The sequence below is a fragment of the Bos indicus genome, chromosome 11 (assembly GCF_029378745.1).
Source record: "Bos indicus isolate NIAB-ARS_2022 breed Sahiwal x Tharparkar chromosome 11, NIAB-ARS_B.indTharparkar_mat_pri_1.0, whole genome shotgun sequence".
In the NCBI taxonomy this organism is placed as follows: domain Eukaryota; kingdom Metazoa; phylum Chordata; class Mammalia; order Artiodactyla; family Bovidae; genus Bos; species Bos indicus.
The window spans coordinates 104,285,139-104,297,734 of record NC_091770.1 but is presented as its reverse complement, the minus strand read 5'-3'; the positions used below and the strand labels follow the sequence as shown (position 1 = coordinate 104,297,734).

Genomic DNA, 12,596 nt, shown 5'->3' with positions numbered 1-12,596 from the left:
CTCACCTGCAGAACCCCGTGACCCCTGTTTTAGGGATGAGGAGCTGAGGTCACCTGCCCCACGTGCAGGCTTATCAGGGTCTCAGGGCTCGCAGCTCCGCTCTGCTGCCTCAGCAGGGCCTGCTCCGCAGCTGCTCAGCCAGCTGGCCTCCAGGACGCTGGGTGGTGGGCGGTGCGTCCTGCCCCCACAGTGGGCGGGCCAGGGGGCTGGCAGAGGGCCTCTGGGGCCAGGGCAGGGGCAGGGGCCGCCCCGGTTCCTGTTTGGCTGCTGCTGGGAAGGAAGGAGGTGACGGCGCTGGAGCCGCTGAGCTGGATTCTGGCAGGCCCCTTGGGGCCTCGGAGCTCTGCGGCCGACCGGAGGTACACCCCTTGGGCGGGCAGGCCCCAGTCCCTCCCCTGGGCCAGCGAGGTGGGACAGGCCTGGAGCTGGCTGGGACTCCTATTGCTCTGGCTGCAGGGACCCTCGGGCTGGGCGGGCACAGCCACGGGACTCTGTGGGGGGTGGGGGCCTGGGCGCCCTCCCAGCCCGCCTTCTCCTGGCAGAAGCTGGGTCTGGTGCCTCCCTCACCACCCGCCTCCTACTGCCTTTGAGGAGGGTGTCCCTGGGGCTCCACCCCCTCTGCCTGACCCCCAACCCTGGCAGCGATGGCCGGGCTCAACTGGGAGAGAGCTGGAGGGGGCAGGAGAGCGGGTCAATGGTGAAGCGGCTGCCCTGGCTGGAGGGCCCTGGGCCATCCCTGGGGGCGGGGGCCAGGACTGCCCAGGTGGGAGAGCGGGGCTGGCTGTGGGCAGGGAAGGGGCACTTGGCAGTTTCTCGGGCCAGAAGCCTTGGCCATGGTGCAGCAGGAGGGAGGGAGGCCAGGCCGGGGGCCAGGCAGGTGTGTGCTGGGCAGTGCCGTGTGGCCTGTGTTGGTGGGAGGCGGGTGGTGGGTGCCTGGCCCTGGGAAGGTGTCCTGGGCACCCATGTGATGCTGAGTCTCCACCAGCAGGAACCACTGCTGGAGGCTCCCGGCAGAGTAAGGTAATCCCAAGGCCACAGGGACGTCCCGACACGTGCCAGGAGTCCCTCTCTGTGCCTGGGAGCAGGTAGGCAGAGCTGGCAGAGGGACCGGGGTGCCCTGCCCTGCTCTCCAACCTCTCCAAACCCCGGAGCCCCAGCCATCACCCCTCCCTGCTTCTCATTCTGCCCTCAGCCCCAGAAGGGCGGGGGTCACTGTGGCGGGGGCAGGACAGACCTGACCACTGGAGAGCCCCGGTGCCCGCCGGGGTGGAGGGGGAAGGAAAGGAGGCGGCAGTGGGCACCCTCAGCCTCTGCCCCCTCAAACCAGCCCCGAGAGCTCAGGAGGGGGCAGGACAGCCAGCAGGCGCAGTCACACGGTGGCCCTGTGACCTTGGTCACCTTGGCCAGCTTCCTTGGGCCTCAGTCCCCCTCGACCCAGTGAAACGGGGACAACAGTCATCTTGATTTTAGAGCAGAGAGAACGTGTGTTCCCAGCTTGCCGTGTAATGCACGCTTGAAAACGCAAGTGGACTTCGTTAATGATCGGCTGATTGACGCCGTCACGGTTATTAACGCAGTCTCAGCCACACCCCTCTTACTCTCCTGCTGACCCACAGGTGGGCCCGGGGCCCCTCAGAGCCGTCCTGTCCCCCGCCGGGACCCTCCCCCAAGGAGACTTCGCCTGCACCTCCTCTCCTTAGAAGGTGGGCTCCCTGTCACTGTCTTCTTATAACTGTGAGGGTCTTCTGGCTGGGGAGGGCTGGGAGGGCTTCCTGGAGGAGAAGGGAGGCAAGGTAAGCCCTGCAGGCTACTGCGAGGTCACAGAAGAGCCACCCACCCTCCAGATTCAAGACGGCCCAAGGCAGCCGGAGGCCGGGCCTCACTGCCTTCCTCACCTTCTGCCTTGGGTCCCAAAGGGCTGTGGGGGCCAACGTGGCAGAAATAACTTCTGTGTGGGGTTGAGACGGGAGTTCCCCTGGAGGGCAAGCTGAATGTAGGCTGGAGGGTTGGGGTCCCGGCCTTGTGACCCCTGCCACCCCACCGTGGTCCTGTCTCAGCATGAACACTGCCCCCTTCTCCCCCACCGTGGTCTTCCCTGGGCCCAGCCGGAGCCTGAAGCATACAGACCCCCGTACACCTGGCTGGATGAATGCAGGGTGCACGTATGCTGTGGGCGGCAGGAGGGAAGCTGGAGGGTCGCAGCCTGGGGGGCCCAGGGCCCACTGGTCCCCTCCGCACCCAGACAGCCCCAGCTCTCTCCCCAGCTCCCCGTGGTGCTGAAGCTGACTCCCCATGGCCTCGCTGAGCCGAGCCCTGCGTGGCATCGCGGCCACCCGTCCTCGCCAAAGCCCTGCCCGGGGCTGGGGGCTGAGACCCCTGGTGAGCGGGCCTGGCCCCACCTCTGAGAAGAGTGTGCCGTACCAGCGGACCTTGAAAGAGGCAGAGGACGCCTCGGCGGCGGCCCAGGGCCCAAGCCAGCCCCTGCCTGGCACAGCCAGCGTGGTGGTCATCGGTGGGGGCAGCCTGGGCTGCCAGACCCTCTACCATCTGGCCAAGCTGGGCGTGAGTGGCGCCGTGCTGCTGGAGCGGGAGCGGCTGACCTCCGGGACCACCTGGCACACGGCGGGTAGGGGTCGGGGTGCAGGTGGGGGCGGGAGGGCCTGGACCCACTGAGGTGCTAGCCCTGGGCTGACCAGTAGGAGGCCTGCTGGAGGCAGCTGAGGCAGAGGGAAGGCCATGGAGGACAGAGGCGGGCTCGTCCTGAAGGTGGCCCTGCGTGTCCCTGAGTCTCGGCAGAGCTGCGGTGGGAAGGAGGGAGCGGATGCTGACTGTGGACCCGGCCCAGGGGGCGGGGCAGAGCTGAGACCAGAACCAGGGGCCCAGGCAGCTGTCTGCTCAGAGTACAAGCCCTTTCTCCAGATGGAGCCCCCGGGATGAGGGGCATCCGCGGGGTGCAGAGGATGCACAGGGGAGGGACCGCCAGAGATGAGGCAGAGAGGCGTCCTCAGCGGGCACCACGGTCCTCAGCACCTGACCGGTGTGCATGTCCCCAGGGCAGCCAACCTTCTGCCTTAACCCTGCGTTAAGATTGGCAGCGTCTGTGGGGCAGTCACTCCCGCTTTGGCCGATACAAGCATGATGGCACCGAATGTGGAGCTGGGGAGAGGTTCAGACGGCACCCGTCACTGCCCGCATGGCCTGTCCCCCCACCGTCACTTCTCCCTGGGCCGGCCACTCCCCAGACCCCACTCAGAAGGGGTCCGCTCTGTGGGGGAACTTCAGTCGGTCCCGGGACCCCGTCACCACCTGCCCTGAGATCCTGGCACAGAGCCGTTTGGTGCCCCTTAATTTCACAGTGCAACAGTCCTGCCTGCCTCCCAGGGCCGCTTCACCCTGTGACCGGCTCTGCCCACAGCGGGTGCCCGATAAAGGGAGCCTTTGGTGTTGTCACTCTCTGAGCTGCCCAAGGGCCGTGTCCTGGAACTCAGCGTTGCCCCTGTCGTCTCCTGCTCATCGGCCTCTCGGGGCCCTCTCCGTGGCCTGCAGGGACGCTTCAGGCCCTCAGCCTGATATTCGGGAGCCCCGGCCTGCCAGAGGAAGGGGGTGCAGTGGGGCTGACGGCGTCCCCGCCCACCCGCTCCCGCCAGGCCTGCTGTGGCAGCTGCGGCCCAGTGACGTGGAGGTGGAGCTTCTGGCGCACACGAGGCAAGTGGTGAGCTGCGAGCTGGAGGAGGAGACGGGGCTGCACACGGGCTGGATCCAGAACGGGGGCCTGTTCATCGCATCCAGCCAGCAGCGTCTGGATGAGTACAAGAGGCTCATGTCGGTGGGTGCGCCCCTGCGGGGAGGGGGGGGGGCAGTGTAGTGCAAGGGAGGAGCCCTGGCGCATGCGGGCTCGAGCCTCGGGCTGCCTCGGCTGGGCTGGGCCCCCTATGACAGGAGGCTTTGCCTCGGAGCCTCGGCATTCTCACCTTTGAAATGGGATCGTGTCAAGGAGCACAGTTCTGCTGAGCCTCGGAGACAGAAGAGGCCCAGTGCATGGGGATTGCCACCATGCGCGGTGCTCCCGGGGTCAGGCTGAAGGATGAAACTGCACAACCCAGGAGGCAAGGACCACTTCCCCCAGCTCTGCTGGAGACGCTTAGGGAACACCGTTGTTGGGGAGACAGCAGAGAAAGCCCTAGGCCGTGGAAGGCCCGCTGTTGGGGTGGAGTGTGGAGTGCTGGTTCTTCACCCAGAGCAGCCAGGGCTGGCCCCCACATTCCAGGGCATGGAAGGGACGGGTTGCTCCAGCGATGCATTGGTTATTGAGCACCAACTGTATACTGGCGAGCAAAACCGGCTGTGTGGGTCGCGGGGATGCAGTTTCGCGGGGACGCCGCGTTCCTCTAAGTGCCCCGGCGGAAGTAGCGGCAGCTGGCTTCCTCACAGCAGGGCGGGGGATCTCTGGGTGGTCTCGTTCTGCCTCCTCCCACCACCTCTTCCCCACGCTTACTCACTCATCAGCTGGGACGGGGCCCCCAAAGGTGACCCGTCAAATCTTTCAGCTCAAGTTCGGAACGAAGTCTCTGCCACCTCTCAGTCAGGATGCTCCGAGAGGGGATCTGATTGGCTCAGCTCATCTCTAGTTGGGCTGGAGATGGAAATGGCAACCCACTCCAGTATTCTTGCCTAGGAAATCCCATGGACAAAGTCTGAGCCTGGTGGGCAACAGTCCAAGGAGTCAGACACGACTTAGCCACTGAGCACATCTCTGGTTGGGCAGGTCCTGATGGGCGGATGCCTGCGGACACTTGATTGGCTGCCCGTTGACCAATGAGATGCGTCAGGGGTGTGGTCTGTCATTCAGCTGGATCCTGGGACAGAGGACCCTCTGGTCTCTGGGGAGCTGGTCTGACCAGCACTCCTGGTTCAAGCCCCAAATATCAGACCTGTGGGGATTATTTTTTTACACAGTAAGCCCTTATGTGCCTGGGCCCCAGAGACTGCTTCTGAGCACTGCACGGGTTCCTTACTCTTCTCGGAGCTGGCCCAAGGGACAGGAGCTTCCCCGGGCGCAGCTCAGGGTTCCTGGGGGTGCTAGGGTCAAAACTGACCCTTGGAGGCCCAGACGGGGAGGCTAGTGGCTGGAAGGATCTGCCCCCAGGCCCCAGGCTCACTTTCCTCTGGGTCCCCCTAGTTGGGCAGGGTCTATGGCATCGAGTCCCACGTGCTGAGCCCCGGGGAAACCAAGGCTTTGTATCCGCTGATGAACGTGGAGGACCTCTACGGGACCCTGTACGTGCCGCACGACGGTACCATGGACCCCGCCGGCACCTGCACCAGCCTCGCCCGGGCTGCCACCACCCGGGGGGCGCAGGTACGACCGTCTCCTGGCCCCGGGCCCCCCTCCCCGCTCCGAGCCTGGCCCTCCTGCCCTGGAACACGAGCTCCCTCTGCACTGAGACCGCGGGCCAGTGGGGACCCGAGCCCCTGACCCGCTCCTGCCCTGGCTGGCCGCTCCGGTCTGTCCATGAAGTCCGCTCTCCCCGGAGGCCCCACCCTGCTGGGATAGCAAACCTGTCCCAAGTCTCCTCTCATTATATTTTATCTTCTTTTGACTCAAGTCCACACGTAGTTGTAGGAAAAATTAGAAAAGACAAATAAGCAAGGAAGAAGACATGGAAAAAGTTGAAGAAAGAAGAAAAGAGACTCGCCCAGAGGCCCCCAGTGCTGACACTTGAGTTTTACTGCGAGTATTTTTCACTGAGAAGTAAACAAAGCGGAGCTGAATTTCATGTGACCTTTAAACCACAGCATCTGTCAGTCACTTGGGCCCTTTTTCTCTTTAAAGTCTCTGTTTAGGGGGACAGGCTCTCCAAGTCAAGGAGCGCAGAGTTAGTTCCTGCCCTGCTGTCACCCGCATATCCCCGATGGGGCCACATGAAGCCTCCTTGAGCAAAAGCAGGGGTCCCGGGGCCCGACCGGGCTAGGGGCGGTGAGAGGGTGGGCGGTTAGCCCTCCAAGAGCTGACGTGGCTTGGAAAGCAGCTCCTCTCACTCTCAGATCATCGAGAACTGCCCGGTGACCGGGATCCGTGTACGGACAGACGATTTTGGGGTGCGGCGGGTCGCAGCTGTGGAGACAGAACATGGCTCTATCCGGACCCCCTGTGTGATCAACTGTGCAGGTGGGAAGGCGTTTCTCCTGCCTCCTGAGTGGCCACCCTGACTGTTCCCAAACCTGGCCTTGCTTAGGGGTGGGGGCACCCAGTGCCCGCCTGGCTGGCAGCCCTCGCCAGACGCCGGCAGGGCTCAGCCACCTGTGCTCTGCCCGCAGGGGTGTGGGCGCGCGCCGTGGGCAGGATGGCCGGCGTCAACGTCCCGCTGGTGGCCATGCACCACGCTTACGTCGTCACCGAGCGCATTGAGGGGATCCAGGTGAGTAGCTGGCCCCCAGGCCTGCATCAGTCTGCAGGAGACTGCCTCATGGTGGCCCACGGACCTGGCTCTGACCCCATACACGCAGGTCGCCATGCTGAGCGTCAGTGGCCCCATGTGTAAAATGGGCCTCCTCGTGACTGGACACTCTGGGCGGTGTGAGGATGAGGAGGTGGCACAGCTGCAACCCGAGGTCCCGCCCCCCCTTTGCCTTCGTGGCACGGCTCCTCACTGATGCCAAGCCTGTCATACTTGGTGTGGCCAGCCTGACGTTGGCCATGTCCTGTGCCCCGGGTGTTCCTGGGAACCCCTGAATGTTCACGGGTCCCCAAATATGCTGTGGGTGCCAGTCTCAGGGGACACTGATCCACGGCCCTGGGACCCTCCCAGGGAGCCCTGGAGACCCCTCTGCCAGGGGAGGCGGGCATGGGCCCCTGCCCCCCCCTCCCTTTCCATCTCCCCTCTCCTGTCCTGGGAGCTTCCTGTCGCCCTGTCGTCGACCACACCTCTTGCCCTGCACACACCTCTCCCGTCTCCTCACGCCTCCATCTAGTCCCTGCCCTGTCCATCCCTTTGCTTACGTATCCCTCTGTCCCCCGGCCCGTCTCTCCCTCCACCCACCCGTCTTTCCTCCACTCACTTCCTCTCTGTCCATCTTGCCTCCCTGCATCTGTTCATCCCTCCTTCCATCCCTCCCTCCCTCTAGCCCTCCGTCCACCCATCCGCTGACGGACCTGTTCACCCACCCGTTCACCTGCCCATCCTTCCTCCCCTGTACCCACCCGTCTGCCACCCACCATTCCTCCATCATCCGTCCATTTATTCACACGAATTACCAACCCACCCTCCCCGCCACCCTCTCTGTCAAACATTGACTGGATAAGCTCTGTGCTCCAGGCCCTGTTCTAGAAACGGGGGCTGTAACAGAGATAAGAACCCAGTTCTTGCCCAGGTGAACTGGCAGTGGGAAGGTACGAGCAAGTAAATAGACTTATTTATTTTAAAACGGGCTGGTAAGCACTGGGGCTTCAGGGACCCACAGCCTGTGGACCAGGGCGGTGCCCTGGCAGAGACCACATCCGAAGGGTCTCCTGAGACATCTAAGGGGAGGCAGAGGGGAGATAAGGGGAGGAGGGAAGGAGGGGAGGGCGCAGGGCACGGCAGCTGGGGAGGAGCAGGCAGTTCGGAGGCAGGCCTGGGCACGCGGGTGTGGGTAAGAGATGGGGCTGACCTTGATTAGGGCCAGGCCCCAGCAGGGAGGGTCCCGGGAGCCTCGCCCCTGCCCTGGACGAGCCTGGCTTCCGTCGGGTCACCAGGCTGGCTGCTGGGTGGGCCCAGTGGTGAAGGGGGTGGGGACTTGGGGCAGGACTGGAGCCCCTGCCCTCTCCCGCCCCCCTCTTCCGACACCAAGTTCCCTTACTCATGGATGGGTTTGATACGATCCAGCACATTCCTCCTGAGGGCTGCGGTGTGCCACGCACAGTGAGTCACTGGGGAAAGAGGCGGTGTCGGTGGACGAGCCGCCCGCCCTGGTTCCGAGGGAAATATCTCTGGTGGCCGCCAGGGGTCACCTTCTGACTGCTCTGGACTGGAAAAGGAAAGTAAAGTGAAAGCCGCTCAGCCTTGTCCGACTCTGCGACCCAGGCCAGGATACTGGAGGGGGTACCCTTTCCCTTCTCCAGCAGACCTTCCCGACCCAGGAATTGAACCAGGGTCTCCTGCATTGGAGGCAGATTATTTACTAACTGAACCAACAGGGAATCTGTGGACAGGGGGCTGGGCTAGAGCTGGGGATGGGTCTGGGCAGAGGAGGGCCGTATCCTGGTGGGGAGGAGGAGGGTCACAAGGCATCCACGGAGCCCGGGACGGAGCCTCAGCCTCTCCGCGCCCCGATGCACGTGATGCCTGGCTTTGAGGCAGCTTCAGGGAGAAGCAGGGCAGCGTGGACACTCCCTGAATTTTTAAGATCAGTGCCACACTGGGGTTACTCGTGTTACTTGCAAACACTACCATCTCCCAGAGACCTGTATGCCTCTGGGAACCCCAGGCTCCACCCCAGGGAAGGGCCACCAGCCCCAGAAACTCTTAGACTCTTTGTAGGAGAAAAGAGGAGATTCGGGGCTGGGGGCCAAGTTCCCCATGCTCCCCTCCACATGGGGAGTCTGGGAGGGCAGCCTCTCCTGAGATCACACCTGGGCAGCCTGAATCTGGGAGAGGAACGGGCCCTGACCCTGACCTCCCACATGGTCTGACCCCTTGGTGAGTCAGAGAACAAGCTCGCTTAGGCCAAGGCAGCTCCTGTAACTGGGCTCTGGGGCTCATGCTGGGAGGTCCCTGACACCCGGGTCTGTTTATGGGTGGTCAGGAGACTCCCTGACAGTGGAGTCTTGCATTGTGAGGGGCCAACTGCCCAGGTCTGGGCCTCACGGTGTTGGGGGCCTGGATGCCCCAGGCTGCTTGTGAGGGCTCAGGGTTCAGCCCCCTGGACAACATGCCCTTCTTCTTTCTTCCTGGGGGACAGGGGGCTGTGCTGCCCCAAGGACCCCGGTTCTAAGAAGCCGTGCCATCCTGGGTCCTAGGCGAGCGCTGTCCTCGGCTCCTCTGTGACCGCATCCAGGGACCTCTCTGGATCTGGTCTCTGCGTCCACCAGACACGGTGGCCCGGATGCCGCGTGATGGTCTGACAACCCTACTGCCTTCCACCTACTGCTCTGCTGCGGCGGAGCCGTGGGAAAAGGCCCAAGCTTGGGGTGTGCATCCGACCCGCTCCATTAGCCAGCCAGGCGAGCCGAGGCGCCGCCAGAGCCTGTGTCCTCTTCTGCAAAATGGGTTTAAAACTGTGTAGGGCCGTGCTGAGGGAGGAACCAAGTGGTGGGCTGAAGGGCTGAGCACAGTGCCTGGCACATCAAGGTGAGGACCGCCGTGACTGTGACAGAGGACGTGGGACGGTCCAGGCAGCAAGGGCCTCAGAGAACTGGGAAGCCTGGCACCATCAGACGGGCTTCCTGAAGGAAGCAACTGGCGGGATTTGAACGAGGGTGAGGCCAGGAGCAGCGGATGGAAGGGGACGGGCTGGGATCAGGAGGCAGTGACAGCAGTGACCCTGGGGTCGCACCTATAGGGTGGGCTTCTGGATGCAGGGGGCAGCGAGGGTACCCCGTGGACGCCTTGGGCTGAGCTGAGCCTGGGCTGGGCTCTCTGTGGCAGCCGGGGCCTTGCAAGGCCGGGAGGAGGGACACGGATCCTGCTGGACAAATGCAGGGGCTGTCCTGACCACCAGGTGTCCCCACTGTCCCGCCCTGTGGAGCCCCAGCATTTCGTGTGTTTTGTTTTTCGGGTAGTAGAGATAGCAGAGGTAACGAGATCACCGGTTCTGAAGTGCTCGGTTACCGAGAACTCCCCGTGTGGCTCCTGACTGCAGCTCCTCGGCCCAGACGTCCCTGCTGCCGTGCTCAGAGGAGCCAGGCAGCCCGCAGACCGGAGTAGGAGGCAGGGCCCCTGCCGGGTGGTCCCTTTTGGTCGCTGCGTGTCCTCAAATGTGGGGTGGAGGGGTCACACCTGAGGAGTCCATCTCCAGGGTTGGGGGTGCTGAGAGCCAGCTCGGCGCCCGGGACCCGCAGGGGAAGTGAGCCTCTCCTCACTCCCGCTTGCTTTCTGAAATGATTTTACTTTTTGCTTGTTCACTTATTGGTTAATCAGTAGTCAGTATTTGCCATCTGATGGCAATGAAAACATCGTTAACTCCTGAGCAAGCAGTGTCCAACTTCTTGTGTTTCCTGGAGTTATTATTAATAAGTATGTTTTTCCAGCTGTTCAGTTCCCTATGTAGCTGTCATTAATTCTTCCTATCTATGTGGCTCAAGGGTAAAGAATCTGCCTGCCAATGCAGGAGACGCAGGGGATGCAGGTTCGATCCCTAGGTTGGGAAGATCCCCTGGAGCAGGAAATGGCACCCCACTCCAGTATTCTTGACTGGGAAATCCCAAGGACAGAGAAGCCTGGCGGGCTACAGTCCATGGGGTTACAAAGAGTCGGACCCGACTGAGCGACTGAACTGAACTAAACTGAGCCTATCTGTCTATCATCTATCACCCATCCATCCATCCATTATTGATCATCCGTCTGTTATTATTATAGTCATCCATATCTACCATCTAGCTGTCATTTATCTGTCTAACATCATCTTTGTCCCTACAGCCCCATCCACATTATCAGTCCCCGTTTCCCATGCCACCCTTAGCTTAGGTCGTCACTAATCTGATTTCTCTCTCTATGGATTTTCCTATTTTGGACTTTGAATGAAATGGAATCACATGATTTGCGGCCTTTACGCCTGGCTTCTTTCACTCTGCATGACGTTGTCAGGGCTCGTCCTTTTAGGACATGTGTCAGAATTTCGTTTCTTTTTAGGGCTGAATGATACGCTCCTGTAAACCGTGATGTATTTCTCCTTTCATCTGCTGGTGGCTGCTTGGGCTGTTTTCACTTTTTGGCTACTGTAGATTGTGCTGCTGTGAACATTCACTTACAAGACTTGTGTGGACACGTGTTTTCCTTTCTCTTGGGTGGATACCTTTGAAGTGGAATTGCTGAGTTACAGAGGAGCGTTGCTAACTCCATGCGCAGCTTTTTGACTGTTAGACTGTTTTCCAAAGAAGCTGCACTGTTTTACACTCCCAGCCTCAGTGCGTGAGGGTTCTGACTTTTCCACGTTGTCAGCAATATTTGTTACTATCTTTTTCTTTCTAGCCATCATCATGGGTGTAAAGTGGTATCTTGTAGTTTTGAGTTGCATTTCCCTAATGACTAATGATGTTGAGCATCTTTTCATGAGCTTATTGGCCTTATGTATGTTTTTTGGGGAAAACCACTATTAAGACACTTTGCTCATTTTTCATTGGATTGTCTTTTTTAATTAAAAAAAATAAACTTTTTTGGCTGCATGGAATGTGGGATCAATCCTGTTCCCCCTGCACTGGAGGAATGGAGACGTAACCACTGGACCACCAGGGAAGTCCCTGGATTGTCTTTTTATTAAATTGTTTCTAATTTTTACAGTACAAGTTTCACACTTCTTTCTCAAATTCATTTTTTAATTAATTTTTTTGGGGGGAGTACAGTTGCTTTGGGCTTCCCTGTTGGCTCAAACAGTAAAGAATCCACCTGCAATGCAGGAGAACCAGGTTCTATCCCTGGGTCGGAAAGATCCCCTGGAGAAGGGAATGGCAGCCATCTCCAGTGTTCTCACTGGCCATTTCCATGGAGAGAGGAGCCTGGGGGGCTGCAATCCAGGGCTTGCGAAGAGTCAGACTTGACCGAGTGACTGACACACGGTTGCTTTACAAATAGTATGAGTCTCTGCTGTACAGCAAAGCGAATCAGCTACGTTATTGTTCAGTCACTAAGTCGTGTCCAACTCTTTGTGATCCCGTGAACTGCAGCACACCAGGCTCCTCTGTCCTCCACTATCTCCCAGAGTTTGCTCAAATTCATGTTCACTGAGTGGGTGATGCCATCTAACTGTCTCATCCTCTGTCGTCCCCTTCTCTTGCCCTCAATCTTTCCCAGCATCAGGGTCTTTTCCAATGAGTTGACTCTTCCCATCAGGTGGCCAAAGTATTGGAACTTCAGCTTCAGCATCAGTCCTTCCAATGAACACCCAGGACTGATCTCCTTTAGGATGGACTGGTTGGATCTCCTTGCAATCCAAGGGGCTCTCAAGACTCTTCTCCAACACCACAGTTCACAAGCATCAATTCTTTGGCACTCAACCTTCTTTATAGTCCAGCTCTCACATCCATACATGACCACTGGAAAAACCATAGCCTTGACTAGACCGACCTTTGTTGGGAAACTGATGTCTCTGCTTTTTAATATGCTGTCTAGGTTGGTCATAACTTTTCTTCCAAGGAGCAAGCATTTTTTAAATTTCATGGCTGCAGTCACCATCTGCAGTGATTTTGGAGACCCAAAAAAAAAAAATAAATAAAGTCTCTCACTGTTTTCAGTGTTTCCCCATCTATTTGCCATGAGTGATGGGACCAGATGCCATGATCTTCATTTTCTGAATGTTGAGTTTTAAGCCAACTTTTTCACTCTCCTCTTTCACTTTCATCAAGAGGCTCTTTAGTTCTTCTTCACTTTCTGCCATAAGGGTGGTGTCATCTGCATATCTGA

At 59.8% G+C, this 12,596-nt stretch overlaps 1 protein-coding gene across 3 annotated transcripts in view; it reads left to right on the top strand.

Moving 5' to 3' along the window:
* The first annotated feature begins 201 nt into the window (after nucleotides 1-201).
* Nucleotides 202-12,596, top strand: part of SARDH (sarcosine dehydrogenase) — a 60,345-nt gene continuing 47,950 nt past the window's right edge. Inside the window, exons 1-8 of one of the 3 annotated variants that reach the window (XM_019971151.2) lie at nucleotides 202-359; nucleotides 986-1,085; nucleotides 1,617-1,703; nucleotides 2,265-2,626; nucleotides 3,648-3,826; nucleotides 5,180-5,359; nucleotides 6,046-6,169; nucleotides 6,319-6,419. In XM_019971151.2, the coding sequence (XP_019826710.2) occupies nucleotides 2,293-2,626; nucleotides 3,648-3,826; nucleotides 5,180-5,359; nucleotides 6,046-6,169; nucleotides 6,319-6,419 (918 nt within the window). In that variant the 5' untranslated portion in view covers nucleotides 202-359; nucleotides 986-1,085; nucleotides 1,617-1,703; nucleotides 2,265-2,292. The remainder of the gene's footprint in view (nucleotides 360-985; nucleotides 1,086-1,616; nucleotides 1,704-2,264; nucleotides 2,627-3,647; nucleotides 3,827-5,179; nucleotides 5,360-6,045; nucleotides 6,170-6,318; nucleotides 6,420-12,596) is intronic. The other 2 variants (XM_070799654.1, XM_070799655.1) reach the window with 2 other exon arrangements.